This window comes from Calidris pugnax, unplaced genomic scaffold (genome assembly GCF_001431845.1).
Source record: "Calidris pugnax isolate Ruff unplaced genomic scaffold, ASM143184v1 scaffold171, whole genome shotgun sequence".
Lineage (NCBI taxonomy): Eukaryota > Metazoa > Chordata > Aves > Charadriiformes > Scolopacidae > Calidris > Calidris pugnax.
This window is the reverse complement of record NW_015091064.1, coordinates 7167181-7188502: the sequence shown is the minus strand read 5'-3', so window position 1 is coordinate 7188502 and position 21322 is coordinate 7167181. Positions and strand designations below refer to the sequence as shown.

Genomic DNA, 21322 nt, shown 5'->3' with positions numbered 1-21322 from the left:
GTAATTGAAGTCACTTCTGTTCTTATCTGGTGTTTAAAGCTATCTTTCCTTGTGTAATGCATTCTGTTTGTTTATTTTAGATAAAGAATCCTATTACCCATTGATAGATGTAAATTGGTGGGCAGATAATTCTGTCATCCTGGCTCGCTGCTCTGGTTCATTGACTGTGTCATCTGTCAAGACGTTAAGAAACTTGCTGGGAAAGTCGTGTGAGTGGTTTGAGAGTTCTCCTCAGGTCACTTCAGCTCATGATGGAGGATTTCTAAGTCTGGAGGTGAGGAATGTGCACAAGGAAATACCTTTTGGGATGCAGTAGAAACAGTTTGCTTTTGTATATGTAATCCTAAGGGTGTCGTGTGTATAGTGTGGTTACAAAAAAACCAAATTGTTACTTACAGAAAAAGTGATTCTGTTTCCAAGTTCAGGGAAATTATGAACTTTCTGCAACTTAACTATCTTAAAAAAAATTGTCAAATAACTTCTGGAGAGTAGAAGCAAAACTCCTAGAAGGCTGAGTCTGAATGAGAGGAATCTTGCTGCAGGAAACAGTTGGTGTCATCAGTTTTCACTGCTTTATATGTTATTGCATTTGAAGAATATTGCAACGGTCACTCTCCCATTTTGAATGAGATGCCTCTTGCAGAGGGAGTACATTTAAATTAAAGCCATGTAAGAGATATATTTTTTTGTTCTTCTTGAGTAGGATTCTGGGAAGAAGTAGAACAATGAAGCTAAGCAGGAATTCTCTTTGAAAATAAGAAAATTACTCTTTCCTAAGGCTTACACTGAAATGGGTCTTAAATATTATTTTAAACCTTTGTTTAAGATGTTTATCAGAATATCTTAATACATAGCAAAGCTTGCACGCATGTTTTGGGAAAGGTTTATTATTCTGGAAATAAGATACAGCGAGTGACTGTCATATTGCAGCCTAAGGATGTAGATTACATTTGCATTGAACAGAAAACCTCACTTTGAATAGCGATGAGTTGAAAACACTGCTATATGTGGCAGTAAGCTTTATCACAGCATATGAAGATGTCTCCACAGTTCTGTCCTGTTTGGGGCAGTATAGGACGTTTGGTGTAATAGTGGGTTACTGTTCTGAAGCTCTCACTCTTGCGTCAGTGGTAGGGGTTTGAGGCTCAGATCTAGGAGACAGACCCAGTCAGGGTTTGTGGAGCATGTTAAGCAAGCTGAGAAATAAAGGGCTTAAAGGAGAAAAGGAGGAATGTTGATTCTGAAATTTGAAGTACTGGAAGTGGAGATGTGTGCAATTCTCACCAAACTAGTTGAGGTGTACTAGGTGGACGCTTCACATTCATATTTTCTGTGCAGTGTGAAATAAAGCTCGTTCCAAAAAGATTGCGCTTGGAGAGCAGGCCTGGTGATGAGGATGAGGGAGAAGATGACTCTGACTCAGATGATGAAACTTCTGCTAAGGACAGATACTTCAGCTACCTGAAGCAAGGCCTGTACTTTGTGACAGAAATGGAACGATTTGCTCCTCCTCGGAAACGTCCACGTACTATTACAAAGAATTTCCGCCTTGTCAGTTTGAGATCTACGACTCCGGAGGAATTGTACCAGAGAAAAGTAAGTATAGAAGGAAAGGTCATATCTCTCATAATCAAGTTTACTTAGAAAGAACTTATTTTTCTTTTAATTCTTGCTGTATTAACAGAAGGATTAGGCATATATTTCTAAGGGTCTCTTAGTGTACTGTGTTACCTCATCAAAGGGATCATTGTTTAAAACTAGTGTTGTTATGATTCACATGAGGTGAAGTTTGCAGTTCACTGAGGAGACACTGTACATCATTAGCTTGGCCAGACTTGGAAGTATTCTCATGTGAGTGTTTACAAATAAAAAACCCACATCATTAGCTTGGCCAGACTTGGAAGTATTCTCATGTGAGTGTTTACAAGACCTGGCAAATACATTGAATGAAGTCAGTTGAGCTTGTTATTGGCCAAGTAACAGGTTAACGTGTTTTCTGGTGTGAATGTAGTTTACTTGCATGTTTTTTCAGGCGTACATACAAATTAATCCTGTGACTCACTCTTACCAACAGATACTTCTTCATATTTAAGACTACTCTGGGCAGTACTTTATCTAGGCCTGTTGGAGTTCCCAAGGAGTGCTCATTTCATACTGGTTACCTAAATAACTTCTTCCTCCTTCTTGAGGAAAAAATCTCTGATTTTCTAGAGGTATCCATCAGATCTGAGTCTTACTCATCTGTGTCTTGAACCATTATCTTTCCTACCTGCTTAAGCATACCACAGTAATTATCTCTCTACCTGTTTCAACACACAGAATTAATAATTGATTGTTTAATGTGGAAATAAGATGACTTTCATTTTCATGTGTTTGCTTTTTAGATTGATAATGAAGAATATGGGGAAGCTTTGTCTTTGGCTCAAGCATATGGCCTTGATTCTGATCTTGTGTATCAAAGGCAGTGGAGGAAGTCGGCTGTTAACGTCGCTTCAATTCAAGACTACTTGGTGTGTTTGTTTTGTGTGACTTTTAGGCTTTCTTATCAGAATGGCTGCGATATCTTTACAGAAATTGAATTTTCAATTGTGTTCTAATTTATATGGCATAAATTTGTGGGAATTTGGAGAGCTGTCCTGCAAATTCCTTTGCATGTCCTGTGGAAGAGAGCGTTCCTGTTAATTCAACTGGAGGCCTGATCCAGAGACCTTGGAAGTTAATGGCAATTCTTCCTTTCAAGTATCTTCTAATTTCTGTTAACAACAGCATGCTTTCTGTAGTTTAATCTCACCCTTACATGCAGCAGTAGATTGTTACCTGGCAAATGAATGATGATGATTGGAAATATAAAGCATTTACACAACTTCCAAGTATTTTAGCAAATTAAATGAGGTGAAGTTGTTATCAGTAACTATATAACAGAGTTTTAGTAACAGAATTTACAGTGAACTCTGCTAACTGTAACTGGAGCTTTTCAGAAGAATCCAGCATGGGTTTCTTTGGCTTGGAAGAAAGACTTCAAACTCAGCAAGCAAGTGTTGTCAGAGATGCACAACCTAATGATGCTGTAAAGTCTTCTAAGAGATCAAAAGAAATATCATCGAACTTATGTTTTTTCAAGTCAGATATTACTTGAATGTCAAAATAAGATTTTTACAAGTAGTCATTCTCCATGGGCTATGTAATATCAACTGAAGGTCAGATAAAGTCAATAGTATTTTGTGACCTTGGTGTGCCCTATCTGTCACAGAATCCTATTGGTATGTGAAGAGGTTAATACTGAAAATTATTCTAGTGGTATTGCAGAATAAACTTCGTTTATAACAACAGCATTTTAGCCCAGAACCATCACATTTTATTTAATGTAAGGAGGACTTATACTAATTAAGGAATACAAATAATAACTTCCGTTTCATTTGTTATGAAAGTTCTGCCAAATCATGGTATTTCTGTGCCTTTTTCTGCCACATATACTCTGAGGGAAAGATGATTTTAGCGTTCTCACCTCTTTTGTTGGTTGATGTTGTCAGTCATCAGGTTAACGCAATGTTTTATTAAGCAGAGCAAACACATTAGAAGATCTTAACATCTCTGGTTTTCTTGCCTTGGGTTGAAGCGTATAACATTGTGTCTATGCTTTTGTTCTTGGACAGAGCAAAATTAAGAAGCGTGCATGGGTTCTTCATGAGTGTTTGGAAAGAGTTCCAGAGAATGTGGATGCTGCTAAGAAGCTGCTTCAGTATGGCTTGAAAGGCACAGATTTGGAAGCTCTTGTGGCCATAGGAAAAGGAGAAGATGGCGGAAGGTTTGGGAAGAGTATTTTTTGTTTGTTTTCTTTTTAAAGAATGGTATGGGAAGTCTTTTCTAATAACTTGGTAATTTTATTTATTTTTTTTTACCAATCACTAATGAAAATATTAAGATGCTTTTGCAGGGCATAAAGAAAGGTAATGCTCTTTATTTTCTTCATCATAAAGAATCTCTGACGTCATTATTTTTTCTGTTGTTCAAGTAGGGAGGGGAACAAAGCAAACAACAGTGGGTCAGTGGGGAAATGGATGCTGAGACAGTTCTCTTCAATATTCAGTTGCTGGGGGTAGAAATAGAACAGTCATCTATTACCATGGTATGCTGTAGAGCTGCTGCCAATCCCAATGCTACCTGTGGAATCTAGAAACTTTTATCAACCATCATGGCTGTGTGGTTGGTGGTTTGTTTTTTCAGCTTGTTTTAGGGAGAGAGTGGGAAGAAGAGATGGTGCCACTTGAGTTGTGATGGGTGCCTGCTGCATTACAACAGCAAAACACAGTATTTTTTTTTTTCTATAAGAGTTCAAATTTCTAGTCAAGACATAAAATGAAAGCTGTTTTAATATGTTTCTTCAAAAAATGGAACGTTATATATTTTCATTCCTTTTTTTTTTTTTAACCACCGTGGATTAAACTACTGGCTTTGTCTTTCAGATTTATCTTGCCGGGGGAGGTGGACATTGAAATTCCCTACGAAGACTTTTTGTCACCAGATGAAGATGTGGCTAGTAGAAAGGAAAAAGAGGCCAAGAAGCGTCAAGAACTGCTATTATCAGTAAACTTCTCAAAGTAAATGAAATGTTAGGCCATGTTTTATTCAGAGTTATAGATTTATTATAACTACATGGTTGCAAGAATGCAATTACTCTCATGTACGTTATTCCTAATAGGAAAGTGGTTTAAATTTTAATTGGCATTGTATTGTGTCAAAGTTCTTGGTTTACTTAATTTATTGATCTATTCCAGTGCACAAAGTCATTTAAATATGGGACTGTTGTTTGTATATACAAATGATGTACAGTCCCAATTGCAAGCATTAAAATTCCTGTTTTGAACGCAGGCTGACACTGGAACAGAAGGAACTCTGCCGCAGCAGGCTGAAGCTCTTAACTTACCTTGATCGCCTTGAAACCTATGAGGTGAGGACACTTGGTAACTGGCTGTGCTTCTTTTGATTTCTCATTCCATAGGTATTCCTGTAACTTTTTTGTTACATCATCATGTTTGGTTTTTTTTTTTTAAATATATTGTACTATTAATTTTTATGGAAAAACAGCATACTTTCCCACATATCTCATATTTATTCATCCTAAAATAAAGAAATGTGTAGGCTTTTTGATGCTTTTGTAAATCCTGCATTAAAAAATAGTATTTTATAAGTTTTTTTTTGTTGTGCTGTTTTTGTTGTTTTAAAGGAAATCCTTGGAGGGCCTCATGCAGCTGAACAGCACTATGATGGAGAATTCTTCAAGAAGTTCAGAAATCAGAATATTGTACTTTCAGCAAGAACTTATGCTCGGGTATTAATATTTATTTTGCTAGAATGTAACTTTGTTTTGGTATTTCTATTTGCATGTAAGTGCAACCCCCCCCGCCTTTTAACTTCATTGAATCTCAATGGGAATTTACAAAGTGGGGATGTGTATTTGTTTGATCGTAGATAAATAAATGAAGTAGCCCTGAGCTAATTTTCTTTATTGCTAAAGAAATTTTTAAATGTTTGTTGCATGACATAAACTTAGATTTCTTGCTCATTTTCTCTCATAATCAGTCTTAAGCGACTTCTGCAACTTAATGTTTTTTTCTCTTCAGGAGAGCAATGTCAGAGCCCTGGAAATTTTGTTCACTTTCCATGGATCAGCTTTACTTCCACACAGACAGGCTATTCTCTCTAATTTTCCAGAGACTACTTCACCACATGAATATGCTTTCTTGTTGCCTGAAGCTTGGTAAGGATGCATCAATGGTTGTTAACTTAAAAAAAAAAAAAAAAGACGGTTTTAGGTTAATAGTTAGTTTCCATATGTGGCAATTTGCTGTTGGTTATTACCTGGAATCAAGAGAGCAGCTTTGCCTTTATGTGCTTCAGTTTCTGCTTTAATCTGTGCCATTTGCGGAAGCTTTTTGGTCTCTTGGTTATTACCAGGAAAATAGGATTTTAAACGTTCTCGCCTCCATTACACATAAGAGGAGGCTTGGCCTTTTCTGACCCGAAACTGCCCAGATTTTCACAAGTGTAAGTACAAGTCTGTAATTGGTTTGTAATAACAGCTAGTATTAGGAAATTAATAATACAAGTGTTTAGCTCCCTGGAAGCAATTATGTTTTTCTGGATTTGTTTTGAAATGTAATTTAACACTTAAGCAGTCAGTAACTTCACAATCATTAATCTTCTTGTTACTGATTCTCATGCAGCTTGCTAATTTAGAATTATGAAAAGCTTTAAATCCAGACTTTCCTACTCTTTCATTTCAGTATCAAATATTAGTTTACTGTCAATTTCATAAAAATTTTCATAAGAGAGTTTTCCTGTAATATCATAATAATGTTCTGTGTGTTAATTAAAAGAATTTTTTGCTTCCAGAGTGTTTCAAACACTTCAGTTATGAAATTAGTTTTGAAGCGTATTGTTGAGTGGCCATAAAGAATTAGGGAGGTTTAATTGTTTAATAGTTCACAACAGGACTTTGAAGCCTTACTTCAGAGGAATAGTTTTTGGAATATTGGAGAATATTTGCAGTAGAATAGTAGTGGTTTTTTAATTCATCAAGTTATTCCCCTGACATTTTTCCTAGATTATAGTACTTATCACTTGTCCTTTCTTGAGCAGAAGTTAGTCTTTATTTCAGGGTATCTAATACTTTTTATTAGATTTATTAGTTTTTTATTGTGTTGGCAATACTAGGAACACATTTAGTGATGTTGTGAAAACACGTGTTTTTTTCTTTAAAGTAACAATTAGGCCCATGCAGAGAAATTATTGCAGTGTTTATAAAATTGGTGAAATGTATTTTCAATTTTTCCTTTTGATAAGAGGGAGCGAAGAAGGGTTGTCTTATATGTGGTTATGATTTTGTTGGTGTTCATAAACAAGGTTCCCCTTCTTTCTGAAGGGTTGGTTGTTCTTACTGTGATTGGTTGCTTTGTTTAAGAAACTGACTAATATGCTAAGAGGCAAAATGACAGTTAAAATTAAAAAAAGACAGAACTTTCTAGTACTGGGGTCAGGTATGTGCAGGTTCACGCTTTTTCATTTTTCAGGTTGCAGAACAGGTAATACTGTATGTCTTTGAAATGTTTGTCTTTGGACAACTACAAAATGGGGACGAGCAAATCCTATCTATGCAAATCCCATAGACTTGTAAAAATATACTGTATATTTGATCTAACTCTTTTCTAAAATTGTTTCCATGTTGCAAACTAATTACTCGCATAGTATTGCTAATTACACTCTCTAAAACTGTATTTTATTAATGAAATACAATTTATTATGTATTGATTGAGATATCTATTAATGACAATAATATACTAATGAAATAGACTTAAGTTGTGCGAAACAGCATTTTCTTATTAATTTAAAAAAGGGGGTTTTTGTTGTGTTTTTTTTTTTTTTTCTTGAATTGGGATGAGTCTTCCCCCCACCTACTCCAGTCCAAATAACTTCAGCTTCTGGCAATTCTTGTTTCATGTGAATCAACACGAATCCATGTGAATCAAAGAACTGAAATTATTGGTGATTTTGAGTGAGTTTACTCTGCTTTTTAGTTCTAGCATTTATTTTTCAAATGGATTATTAGTATGACTAGAATTACTGGCATTTTGTAGAAATGCAGTTGTTTTTTTTAGTTCTAGCATTTATTTTTCAAATGGGTTATTAGTATGACTAGAATTACTGGCATATTGTAGAAATGCAGTTGTTATGAAATCCAGTTTAAATGAATGTGCTATCCAGTTTGTGTCTTCATACTGTGTTGTATAGAGAAGTGATTTGCCTTAAATTAACTGATTGAACAAGGTTATGATACAATTTACAGAACTATTTCATTCCCATGTAAAATGAAAAAGTTGCATGTGCTGACTGTAATTAATAAAATTCTGAACAAAAGGGAAGTGTTACAAAAACCCATATACCCCAGTGTTTTAATTACTAGAAAAATGACTGTAGCATTACAACTTACAAGTGTCTCTACAACTTAAAGTGCCTCTTCAGCTTATGCAGCTTGTAGTTACAGTGGTCTTGGGATAAGTGCTGAGAGTGATTCAGCCTGTCCTCATGTGCTTTGACTCTAGACAATTTTTTTTTTTAAAGGATTCCAAGTCAGAAAATGATTTAGTGTTGTTTTAGTTTATAAAATTCACACTGTTGCAGTTAGAGGAAGTAGAGTGCATGCTGAATGTCAGAAGGATTTTTTTTTTTTCACTTTCAGCTGCAAAAAATGGCAGATCTCTCTTGTGATTTCTTTTAGCTTATTGTTTTTCTGAAAATTCAAGGCCATGATTGTCTCTACTAAGAGGTTCCAATAGGGTCACTGCTTGCTGTGTTGCATGTGATGAGACCACTGGCACATACAAACTGTATGATAGTGCCCATGTTAAGAGTGCAGCCTGTCCTGGTGGCCTTGCTTAAAGAATGCCTTGTTCATGCTGCTTTGATGCCTTCACTTCTTGGCCTCCTGCAGCTCAGATCTCTTGCTGAGTGGTGTGTAGCTCTGGAAGCAGAAAAGATTTTGGCGGAGGAAAAAAATCTTGTAGTTTGTCTTCTGTGTCTTCATGTGTGGCCCTGTGTGTGTAAGATGAAGTGCTGCTGGGAACTGACCGTATTGTGTCTGTGTATATGGAGCACTTTAAATAAGAAGGTTGGTTCCCAGCTGAAGCTCTCTGAGGTGACACCTATCCTTACGGCAACTCACCTCATTGCTCTGTGTTCTCTTAGTTACTATGTGTAGGGGAATCTGGCTGAGGACTGGGACTGTATAGCAGGTGCTTCCTTTGTGCATGGAACAGGTGAGGTGGGACAAATAGGTACCTCTCGCTATTGCCCAGGCAAAAGCATCCAAACACAATTGCTTGCTGTATACCAGCACCAACACAAATGCACACAGACGTGCCGTATCTGAAGAATTTCATTACCTGTGTGAAATGTTTTTGTAAAGGTTGCATCGTAAATGCCATTTCCTTTCGTCTGGAGATTCCACTTTGGCTGCAGATAGTAAATTCTAAGTATCTAGTGAAAGAAAGGCTTGTTTTGCTAGTGCATTCTATAGGCATAAAGCGCTTATTTTTCTTGCTACTGGCACATGTCACTTGCATTAGGGTGACATTCAGTGGCCAGTGTCACAAGAATTTTAAGGTCTTATCAGTTAAGGAAAAGTTGGCATAACAAATGGGGAAAAAATGGTAGACTTCATTTATTATTTTTTTTCCTGTCTTCTGGGCTGGGTTGTTAGGAAATAAATACATAGTTTTTTTCCTGTATCTGCTTTTAAAAAGTCTCAAGTGGTACATTTCCTTTTGTTTCTTGTTTATGGCACATGTTTTATAGCTTAGTATCTTTAGGGATTGCTCTCAGAACTGTTCAGGAGAAGGTTGGTCATGTCTGAGCAGAGGATTTATGTGTTCATGAGGCTCCTGAAAAGGACTGCAAGTTGTATAAGCTCAACAGCCCCCAGAGTTGAGAAGGAATCCGAGATACTATGACGCATCGGTGGCTCTACATGCCTGATGGCTTCAAATTCTTATTGTGATAGACTGACATTACTCAGTAATATGTTTTTGCAGAATTGTGATTGTAAAGTTTTCCTAATTCTTTTCGTTTATTTCTCAGCTTCTTTCATAATGACGGCTCCTGAATCTTTGCTGTCTCTTAGTCATTGGAATTCATGCTACTTCTCAAAGATATGTCAGATGCACAGGCTTCATCTGTTGAGACAATTGGAGTGAAGGTGGTAAAAGTTTAGATAGTCAAAGGAGATGATAGCTCTTTCTAATCTCTATTTTAATAGCTACAGCTAGCGTTCTTAGCCTCTAGTGAGGCTCTCGGAGGAAAATAATGCTTTACCATGATTATAAATATATAACCGAAGTCTTTTTCCTTTTCTTTTAATTTTCTTATCTCTTTTACTGCACTTAACTGCTATATTGTGACATTACTGCTCACATTTTAAACTCACAGAAGTTGGGAAATTCAAATGTATGGTTCCCTCAACAGCCATAAGTCTGCTATACTGCACATTAGATTAGCAGTAAAAATCTTCCCTCTAAGATAGCAACTTTTTATATGTTTTTTTCACTTCTTAACTTTCTCAAATACTGGTTTTCAGTCATGGCTTAAAGTGAATTTCTACTGGAGAGCTGGGGATGAACTCCATTTGCCTGATGAACTGAGGTGGGAGTGGAAATACCTTCTAAAATCTTAGTGAAGCTTTCAAAGCCCGAAGATTTCAATGTAGTAGATTTTCAGCTTTCATCTGTGAATAGATAAATACTACGCAATTAAACTAAGAGGTTAACTTTGCCTTTTCATAATGATATTTTTCTCCTGAAACAGGTTTTTAGTTATTGCCTGTGGCACTGCAGTTTCGATAAAGCTCTTACAGCTTCATCTCTTCTCTTCTTAGTATTTGTATGTAAATAGGTTTGATGACTGAACATCTGCAGAACTGCCTAATACATAATCCTCATTTTTTTTGTATTAGTTTTTCTTCTTTTCTGAAGCTGAGCTGCTTTTGCTTTTAGTGTAGTTCAGAAGTGTTCCTGTTAAAAGATTCTAATCCCATGGTCAGTTCTTTATTTGAATTCATTTGTATAATGCTACAATGAATTAAATGAGAATGGCATAAGTTTTATATGCACTTCTTTTCCTTTCCACTGAGGGAAAGAAAATAAACAGTTTAGAGGTAGAGGGATCAATGGAGTTAATACTAGTTCGAGGATGTGTTTGGGAAAAAAAAAATAATCTCAAATCTTACCTTCCACCATGAATTAGAAAAAGTAACTTTTGAGGGAAAGATTAACTTGTCATGATGGCACTCATGTTCCTGTCTGGATTGACTTCCGGTCAGAGTGGGGAAGGCACTGGGGTCCATGTAAAAGTTAAAGCAGTGATTTGGAGGTAGAGAAGCTCTTCTGTAAACTGGCCTATGTGGAGATCTAAGAAAGTAGCAGGAGCAACTCACTGCAGCCAGAAGGCTGATGCAGAAAGTGGGCTGGCAAAAGTACCATAGGTACGAGTTGTTAGGAGTTTTTGAAGGGGAGAATGAGAACTTGAAGGCATGAGGGACCTGTGGAGAACATGAGCTGTCACCAGGGAAGGACGGAAGTTTCCCAGGAGTTGTGATGCTGGAGCATTCAAAAGGACCTAAACAGGGTGTAGTAATGAGCCAGCAAGAGCTTTGTGGAGTTCAAGGACAAATACAAAGTCTTGTTCCTGCGACTGCAGAAACTCTTGCAACAATAAAGGCTGGTGACTGGCTGGGAAGCAGCTCTGCTGAAAATGACCTGGATGCGCTGGTGGGCACATCCTGTCCTGGATGAACAAGCACAGCCAGGAGACTGAGCAATCCCACCACTGCGCTTGCTCAATGCATCTAGAATACCAGCCCCTGGTACAGGAAAGACATGAATAAACTGAGGCAAGCTCAGTGGAGGGCCACCAAGGTGGTCGGGGACTGGAGTACTTGAAGGCTGAGACAGCTGGGTATGTTCAGCGTGGAGGAGGTTTTAGGTAGGCCAGTAGCAGCCTTTGCATCCTTTCTTATAGCTTGTGAGCTGACCCGTGTCTGTGCTCTTTATCCACAGAGCATTAACAGGATTTTCTTTTTATTTCCGGCTTGTTCATGCCTGACTTGTCCTATCTTCATCTGCCATGTGTGTCTTTTGCTTGCAGAGCCCTGAACTATGCCTTGGCTTGCCTTCCCCAGTCTTCTTATGAATGTGTACTGCTATTATTGTCTTATTTGTTTGTACTTGGCTTGCCTTCCCCAGTCTTCTTATGAAAGTGTACTGCTATTATTGTCTTATTTGTCGCCTTTTTACATGGTTTAGAATAAAACTTCTTCTGTTAATATATTTTTTATGCTTTATACATGCACCATTCTGAAGGAGTATTTTCACTGTATGGTGACAGACAGCTTTGATCTTACTCAGAGTTCAGCTGTGTCTTTAAAATAGCCCTTTTGGATTTTGAGAAAGCTGTTGCCTCACAATTTAAGTTGTACGCACCAGGGGGGGAAAAAACCACAGCGAGCTTCTAAACTGCAATTGTGTGTAGTGTTGGTCGACTTTTCTGATGTTTAGATTATTCAGTCTAAGTTGTTTTAGCAGAAGAAAAAAGTTCCCCACTCGCAAAATTCTGTTAGAAGTTAACCACATCATTAAAACATGGCTTGATTTGTTTATGCAAAATCAGACATAACTTTTCTCCTCCAGTGGCAGAATTGCTTCAAAAGGCCTGTCATCACAATGTGCACAGCAGGAGTTCTGAAGGGTAGTTAGCTGTGGCAGCCAAAAGCAACTGGGATACGTTTTCCACTAGTTTGTGTGGATCTGTTCTCCCAATATGTGTGGCATCTTTGGCACTCTGTTTTTTAGGCATCAGCTGTATTTCAGACTTGATGAATTTGTCACATGTCCCCATGGATATTCCTGGAAAATGAAAAGCTTATCTCTCTGGCCACCACTGCTATATCTCATAGTATATTGAATAATTTGGAATAGTGTACCTACAGTAAAACATGGAAAACACAAGGGGAAAAGAATATTTGAGGGTTCTTCTTCTCTCAAAACTTAAAACATTCCTCTTATCACAAAATAGAAACTTGAGACAATTTAAAAAATAAGTGTAATAAAATTGGAATCAAGCAAGGCTTTGAGTGGACAACAAAACCATTTGATGGAAACACTACCTAATTTTATGGTTCAGTATTTCTCAGATATAGCTTTCTTACCTCCAACAGATCAATGCTTGGTGTCTTACTTAAATACTTTATGTTCAGAACTATTCCAGTATGTAACACACAAGCTTTTAAATGCAGAATTAGTGTTTATAACATTATTTTGTCAGCAAATGAGACATGATTTGAAAATAAAAAACAAAGGCTTATCTATTCCCAAAGTATTAAAAACAAATAGACAAACCCAAACCTACTCTTAAAATAAGAAACATCTTTTCAGCAAAAAGATGTTTCATAAATGTGTTGGAGTGAATTGCCTTTTGCCTTGGAGTCTGGATTCGATGTGCACAAGTTTACAAGGAAAAGGATGCAAAAAACCCCAAACATTTCTAATCCTTAGCTAAATGAATCTTGGAGATGAGCCTGCTGTATGAAATGCTTGGAAGGAAAAAAAAACCCACACAGAGTTGGTATTGATAATAGAAAGAATTGAACTCTGACCTTAAAACTGAATTAGACCTTCCTCTTTTGAAAGCTTGTCCTTGGAGAGAAAAATAATCTGCAGGTTTGAATAAATGCAGTTGGTAGGATACAGAAACTACAATAGCATGGGCCTCTTTTGTCAAAGCTAAGAATGGGAAGAATCACCAAGCCAACGTAAACAATGGAGTGAAAAGAGCAATACAGGAAAAGTCAGCTATTTTTGAAGAAATAGAGTTGAATACCTCCGTATTCTGTCAATTTACTGGGCTCCAATCATATTTATTCTGCTGCTGAAAAGAAAAGAGAGAAGGGTAAAGGGGGCGAGAGGGAAACAGTGGCTCAGGGAAGAAATAAAACCAAATAAAACCCCCATACTAATATTTGTGTAGAGTTACGGTATGGCACAGCTGATAGTTTCTTTTAATTGGAAAGAGGGCCGCCTGCCTTAATGACTGCAGTGGTCTGTCCCCGTATCTGGAATTTTGGGTGAGTGCCTACCACGTAGTAATGCAGTCTTAAACCTGCACGTCTCTGACCTCTGTGGGATTTCAGATTCTAAACCAAAACTGCAAAGTTGCATAGCATAAGCAGAGAGACTCAGGAATTGGGGATACAGTGGCACAGAGTGTGTATTGCACAGATGACAAGCAGCCCACGTGTGCTAAATTCACCACTTCCAGCCCAGTTAGACCTACATATTGTGCACAGGGTGTATGCTGGGCTTCTGATGTGCCCCAGTTCAGCTGGATTTGCTGCACACCCCTGGTAAACAGCAGCATGGTAGGAAAATGGAAGCCCTGTCTCTTTGCATACGTGTGTTCTTGTCTGTCTCTTTTTCTTCCTTGTCTCACCTGCGTTTATGTTTGGGTTTGCAGAATGCAATGGTGTTTTGATGCCTGAAATCTTTCTCAGCTGGCTTGCTCCCATTTTAACAGCTACTTCTCTGAAGTCTTGTTGCTCTGTTTCTGCATGAGTCACTGGAGTTACTGATATGGAAATTTGAGGGGGAAAAGAAACTTCTGCTAAAACTGTCAGTTAAGAACAACCTTGTGGTAAATGTTGAGATAAACACAGCATTTCAGTAATTTCCTTGCCTTTATAAAGGACAATCCTTGTATTTGAATTCAAATACAAAGAGTTTTTCTCAACTCCTTAGAATGAGAAGAGAAAGCCAGGACAGTTGGATGCGGTCATATATGGGGCAGGAGGGAGTTTAGAATTTTGTTTAGAGTTGTTGAGAAGGTGAATGAAGTTATTGGACAGTTCTGAGTGGTATTGGGTTTGCTTTTTTTTTTTTTTTTTTTGTGAACTTAGCAAGAAGCATATCTCTTGCGACTTCCCATAATTGCTGATTTCTATTAGGATGAGATATTTTGCAGATGTATCTTTTCCTTTGGTGGTGTTTCCTTTAAGCATTTAGAGGAGATAGTTACTGAGTGCTGCTTGACTCTTGGTGAGAGCTTTAAAAATCAAAAATTCCACTTTCCACTTATTTCTATGGTGAACTTGAATACTTTTAAAATGGCAAATTGAGCCAGAGCAGAAAATACTTTTAAAAGAATTTTCCGTGGCTTTTCCATGTACCTGACTTCAAGTATTTAACTTCTGCTGTGAGAAGGGGAAAAAAGATGGCGTAGGCGTTTTCCAGTCAAGACAGCAGTCACGATGATTCTTTCCCATGAAATAAACCATCTTCTCTCTAGTATTTTGTGGTGAGGTCTATTAATAAGCTTTTATGAAAAACTTTGAAGTATGCTTTTAGTATTTCTTGAATTGATGTGCCTGGACAATTGTAGGTTTCATTCCTGCAAAATCTTGTGCTGAAGCATAAGCTTGGTCTTGGTAGATTTGAGCAGAAGACAAATTGCTGACAGCAGCAGTTGCCAAGGGAAAAATAAAATAGGTACAGGCAAGCAGATTGCAACATTTACCTGAAGTTTCTCAAGTGTCTGTAGGATGTGGCTCGAATATTCCTGAACTAGATATTTTCTAGACATAGTAGACTTTCATGAGAGTTTATTACCAGAGTTCTTCCTATTTTTTGAACCCAAATATACCTTTTTTTTTTTAATCTTCTATGTCATGCAGCAAGCAACTAACAGCTTAGCTACATATGGTGTAAAACTGTATCTGCTGCTGTTGTTTTTTTAAATGAGGCTCTGCTAGTCTCATCAGTGCTTACAGTGTTGTAGGAGGTAAAAACAGTGGAATGTCATTTCTTATTTAAGTCAAGTGAAAAAATGAGCAACTTGATATCAATCTCAGCATATTGGTGGCTTTCTTTCTTCTAGGATTCTTCTGCTCTGACTTTCACAGAAGGGATGATCACACACTTCTTAATTTTGATCATTCCCATTGCTTGTCTCTGTACTTTTCAACTTTATTCTGTTGTACCCTGTTGGGTAAGGTCGGCAGAGTTGCATGTTGCTTCCTCGCTTGATGGATTTTGGAGGTGAGGGGAAAGGGGGAAGCAAAGCAACTGTCAAACAAAGAGAGCAAAGCCTGGGAACTTGAGTGAGATCTTTCTCAGCAAGCAGTTTTTTAAGCAATAAACTTTCAAATTTAGTTGAAACTATAAGCCATAGTGGGGTGTTGGAGATGTTGGTTTGAATGGAGTCTGTGCTTAATCCACGACTTCTGTAAATTGGAAAGGATTTTTTTTAAATATATTTTTGAAAAAAATATTTGAAGCTATTATAATTTAAAGGCAAGCCCAGGTGTATGGTTTGTGTTACAGGAACTTTTAGATGGGGGAAAGGAAATATAGATTATTTTCTGAAATGAGTTGCAGTTAAGGGCCACATAGGCGATTGCATCAGTCTGCGAAGTGTTTTCTAGTAACTTTTGATTTTAGGTTGGGTTGATAACTCTTGCTTGCACAAAACTTAAACTGTTTAGTCTCTAATAATTGTTTATCAAGGTCAGGAAAGTGACTCAACTATGTTAAGAATAATTGGAGGGAAGATACATAATTCATTGTGGTATTCAGGTCAGTTGAGAAAATTTGCAAGTTTTGCCAACTTTAATTAAAAACCCTTTGTCCTAGTGAATCTGTTAAGAAACAATTTCTTAACTGGAGCTGTAATTCTAGAGCGTAACTTTGCCACATCTGTGGCGAGTATGCAGGACGTGGCAGCTTCATTAAGAAGAATGTGTTCAATGTAGTATTTGGCAATACAGGCTTGCATCATTAGATTTTACTGATACTAAAAGAACCAAACCACCAGAAACCCAAAGAAAACCACAAAAAGACACTCACCAAACAAAGGAAAACCCAAACAAACCAAAGAAACAAACAATCCCTCCTGAAATGTTTTCTTATGCCTACTTCAGAAGTGAATTGAAAAATTTTACTATTAAAAGAAATTGGGCAATAAAATTTTGTCCAGTTTTCTTTTACGTTTAATAGAACATGGAAAAGTAGAGCATTATTGATTGTAACATAAAGACTTGCTTTTATTGTCTTGATTTTGTGCTTGGGAAAGGAGTGTTAATCACACTCTGACTTTTGTTACATGACATTTCAACTGGTAATGAGAAATTTTCACCACAAACCCGGCCTTCCATAATAACATTCTCATGTATGACCTTTGAAATAGGACCTTATTAATTTAGTTTATGAACCCAGTTTTAAACATTAATATTTAAAATTAATTGATAAATTCTGTTATCTGAGACTTGACCAAACAACAGCCCCTCACCCCCAAAATGCATGGACTGATGATGAATCGCTCCAAAATCAGTGACGTTATTCCTGGTGCTTATACCATAAATGTTAATTTGGAATTCTCTTTATTAATTATTTTTCAGTGATGTTACTACATGGTGCCTAATTATAAAGATAACTGTAGAGCATTTTGTCCAACTGAACTGGAACGCAGATGTTACTACAGCTGAGACACTGCAATTAGCAATTATCTGTCTTCTCCCCTCCTTTCTTTTGACTTTTATAGCCTGCAAATCTGTCTCTGCCAATTCATTGCTGGATTTCTACTGCATGTTTCATTTGGTGGGTTGGAATTAGTGGGATAATACATGAGGTATTATTTGTTATTGCATAGAGGAGGGAAAGAAAGGGTGTCTGACCTTCTGGGAGAAACACATGTACGTACAGGGCAGTCAGTATGGACGTGCCTTACTTTGTTAAATGTCTTTAATGGCTGTGGCTAAATGGGATGAAGTTACTGATTTTTAGTTTGTTATTATAACTCTTTCTATATTGTGAAATTGATTTGTTTGTTGGAATTGTGTTTCTTTTTAAGCGCTGGAGTTGCAGTAGTGCTCTTGAAGGGATGAGGAGATTGTGTCTGTTGAGAATTTATAAGTAGGGCTTGTCCATGTGGTATTGTTACTGCTGTTTATTATCAGGGTCAGGAGAAAATAAATTAGATTTAAAATAGCTTAGTGCTCCAGTATGCTGAAACTTTAATAACTTTAATGTCTTTAATTCGTATTTGACTTGTTTCTTATAAGTGCCAGACCCTATATGGTTCTTCTCGATTAGTTTATGTTCTGCATAGCTTAGGTTTTATGCTGCTTAAACAACTAACCTACAACAGCAAACCACAACTAATAATGCTAGTAATAGCCCATAGTGTTCTTAACCTGCATCTTAAACAGATTTTTTTTTTTTCTTCAACCTCAATATTTAGAGAATGTTTCACTGTGGAAGTTTATAGTCAGAAAACCACATTAAACTTAATTGAGAAGATCAGTACAGCAGAGCATATCTTGTTTCGTTTCAGTACAAGGATTTGTGCTAAACTTTGAAGAATTATATTTTTTTTAAGCTGTGAAGATCATAGGTTTTTACTCATTTCAGTCTTCCATGACAGCATATGAATTCAGAATACTTCTGAATACTGTGAGGCAGTAAAAATTGTTAAAGCATATGGTGGTTTTTTTCCTTTTTTTTTCTTTTCTTTTTCTTCCCTAATGTATGGTCAGCAAGAAGATCAATTTAGTAATTATTTTTTTTTATTGGATCTATAATGGTATATGTAGAATATGTGTTTATACAGGTAATATCATAGAGGCAAAATCACAAAGGTAGATATGCGTTAAGAAGTGATAAATCTCAGACTGTAATTGAATGATATGTTTATTATGAATTCACTGAAATACTTGCATAAGCTCTGTATTCCATTAATTGAATGCCATAACAATTAAAAAAAAAAAAAAGGTAAAACTGCGTAAAGCTTCCCTTTTCTATTATACCAGCTACAAGCAGGGGACGTTGAAAATTATTCCTTGGAATGAGCAGAAACATCGTGAAGAAGACTGGTGTGAAAAAGCAGAATGCAGGTTAGTATATAGAAAAAGCAAAATGTTTTTTCTATATTTACATATCTTTCAGATAAAGAATTTACTTAATAATTCTTAAAATGTGGGAAATAACCGGTAAGACTCACTTCTTATTTTTGCACACATTAACTTGTGTTTTCAGCTTTCTTAGTGAAGCTGAGACTGAGCAGACCCTTGTAACACAACGTTACAGCTTTATGTTCAGGGTGATCAGGGGATGAGTAACTTTTGCAAATGCATGTGAGCGGGGGGAGGCTACTGTTGGAAATCCTGATTTCTTTATTTATTTCCTTTTTGCCCCGTTACTTGTCAGCCATAACTTTTTCACCATTGGATCACAAAATGCCTTTCACTGTGTGAGGAACAGATGGAAAGCAGAGATTGGACATATCTGTGTCTTTAGCAGGGAAGATACTTTCTTTCATGATCTGTCTCATGTTTGGAATCTACTAGTTACTTTGCTGACCAAAATTAACAGTTACTGTGATTGGGCATTTGAGTCTCATCAAATTATTGGTGTAATGGTAGGTCGATTGTATCATATTTTTTCAGAATAGCGAGAAGTTTTAGTAAGAAGACTGATGTGGAAAAAAAAATGCAAGTAAACGTATACTTAAACATACATTTACTTTTTTTTTTTTAAAGGATGATTGTTGAACCAACTTTACAAGATGAAGGCGAATTTCTGTATGAAACGCAACCGGAGTTACTGAAGTACAGGACCACTGACCTTTCAGTAGATCTCGTTACAGATTGGTATTTGAGCAGAGCACAGGAAATTGAAAAATACGCGATGCAGGTGAGAACGGCAGCGAGGCAGCGACGGGGGCCGAATCAGACTAATCAGCCTTCTCCAACAGAAGAATGCATATTGATGGGATGCTTTTCCCTCAGTAATATACACTGTGTCTCAATCTTCATTATGGCTTTTGAAGTATTTTCTTTTTCTTTTACAGTGTACTTACGCTTGCTCTAAAGTTGCCTCAGCCAAATAACTGATCTAGAGGAAGGAATAGGAAGCCAGTAGATTCCCTTTCGCTTGGCTTACTGTAGCAGACAGTTTCATAGCTCATCAAAAACATTTACTGTTACCTTTTATGTTTGTAACTAAGGAAGGAAATGTTGTGCACAGGGTCTCAGGAAACATTTTTTATTTTCTGTCACGTGGTAGTATGGCATATATATCGATATGTGGCAGTGGCACGTGTCACTCAGATGCCGGGATGTAGTACTGCCAGGATTGCTTCCTGCCAGGGTTATTCTATGTCTGTGGGACTACCACACAGCTTATTTTTGCTTCATTTGCTTCATATTTTAAAAATGTTTGAAGCTCTATGTGGCAGAGATAATCGTTGCAAGTAAGAGTAGAGCTCATCACTGATGTGATCGGGTATTTTACTGCTTCTAAGGCCGATTTTGCTGCATGAAAAGGGGGTTGACTGGAATTATCCCTAAGTTAGTTCTGAGTAGAACTAGAGATACTAGTTCTTAGTATCACTAAGATAGCTCTGGTGAGCAGATCTGTTCTTCAAGTTTGCAGTGCTCCAAGGGTCTTTAATTGTAGTTTCCTATGATCTTAACAGCTGATCAGTAGGTATGTAAAAAAAAAAAAAGCAACTTCCAAAGATCAATTAAATTACTAACATATAAATAAAATAGCTTTCTACTCTTCCAGACTTAAGTCTGCCTCAAGAATGCGTGCAGCCATTGCATTATTTGAAATTGAAACAGGGTCTTTCACATAAACGCATTTTCAGTCATCAGGGAAAAAGCCTGTCATTATCTTCTGTGAAATAAAGTGCAGCAATAAAATCATTAATTCATGGTTAGCTAGAAAAGTCCTGTTACATGCAGAAATTATGCCTAACTTCAGTTAACTTGTCAGTTAACTTGATTGTCTTAGCATAAAGTCAGTTAACTTGATTATCTTAGCTTAAAGTAATCCTTTGTATTCCATGTAGTGAGATGAGGTGTGTGATCTCCAGAAGGAATAAAAAATAGTATTCTTCTAATCACTAAAATTAAGCATTTTATTTGGTCTTTATGAAGCTGAGAAGAGCAATCTGTTTAGGAATATACAGGCCACAAAAACTTCTAAGAACTTAGAATTGCCTGTTAAGCAAAAGGAACAGGGAAAGGTAATAGACACACAAACAGGACACAGATTGGACTTGAGGTTGGTTTTTGGCAAAGAATTGTACAGCAGGGTTTTTTTAATTATTGTTCTTCAGGTGGACTGTGCTCTGTCCCTTGTTCGTCTTGGTATGGAGAGGAATATTCCGGGTCTCCAGGTGCTTTGTGACAATCTGATCACTCTTGAGACAGTAGTTTATGAGACTGATGGTGATCGAACCTTAACTTTGAAGGAACTTGTGGACATGAAAGACATTGAAAAGCTGAGACTGTTGATGAAGAATGTAAGTATTTTGAATAAATCAGTAACTATATCTTCATTTGTAGTAATTAAGGTTACCCTAGATCCTATGTATATAAAGATACTGTTAGTGGCTGACATTTTTCTGATGAACCTCCATCTTTAATTCAACCAGAATTCAACACTTTTTCTGTTCCTTCTTTGTTGTGATGGGGTTTTTTTTTAGTTTATTTGTTTTTAACAAAAGCTAAAATGGCTCAGTTTTCTCAAACACCTAGTTTGCCTTAAGCACTGGACTAAATGTGAATAAATCCAGTCTTTTGAAAGCTGTGAATTACTTTTTCATTGACCCTTTCTAAAGGATCTTCAGTGGAGCTGTCAAAGATGCTGCAGATAGAACAACATTGAATGTTTTCCTTGGATGGTTTTTGGTGTCTTTAAATATTGGCAAAATCTCTTAA

General features: G+C 36.8%; 1 protein-coding gene across 1 annotated transcript in view; it reads left to right on the top strand.

Annotated features, from left to right (window-relative positions):
• NBAS (neuroblastoma amplified sequence) overlaps nt 1-21322 on the top strand; it is a 180092-nt gene that overhangs the window by 24543 nt on the left and 134227 nt on the right. Inside the window, exons 14-24 of the mRNA XM_014956881.1 lie at nt 81-274; nt 1339-1596; nt 2385-2510; nt 3654-3805; nt 4464-4598; nt 4870-4948; nt 5225-5329; nt 5622-5758; nt 18404-18487; nt 19133-19286; nt 20719-20904. Coding sequence (XP_014812367.1) covers nt 81-274; nt 1339-1596; nt 2385-2510; nt 3654-3805; nt 4464-4598; nt 4870-4948; nt 5225-5329; nt 5622-5758; nt 18404-18487; nt 19133-19286; nt 20719-20904 — 1610 coding nt within the window. The remainder of the gene's footprint in view (nt 1-80; nt 275-1338; nt 1597-2384; nt 2511-3653; nt 3806-4463; nt 4599-4869; nt 4949-5224; nt 5330-5621; nt 5759-18403; nt 18488-19132; nt 19287-20718; nt 20905-21322) is intronic.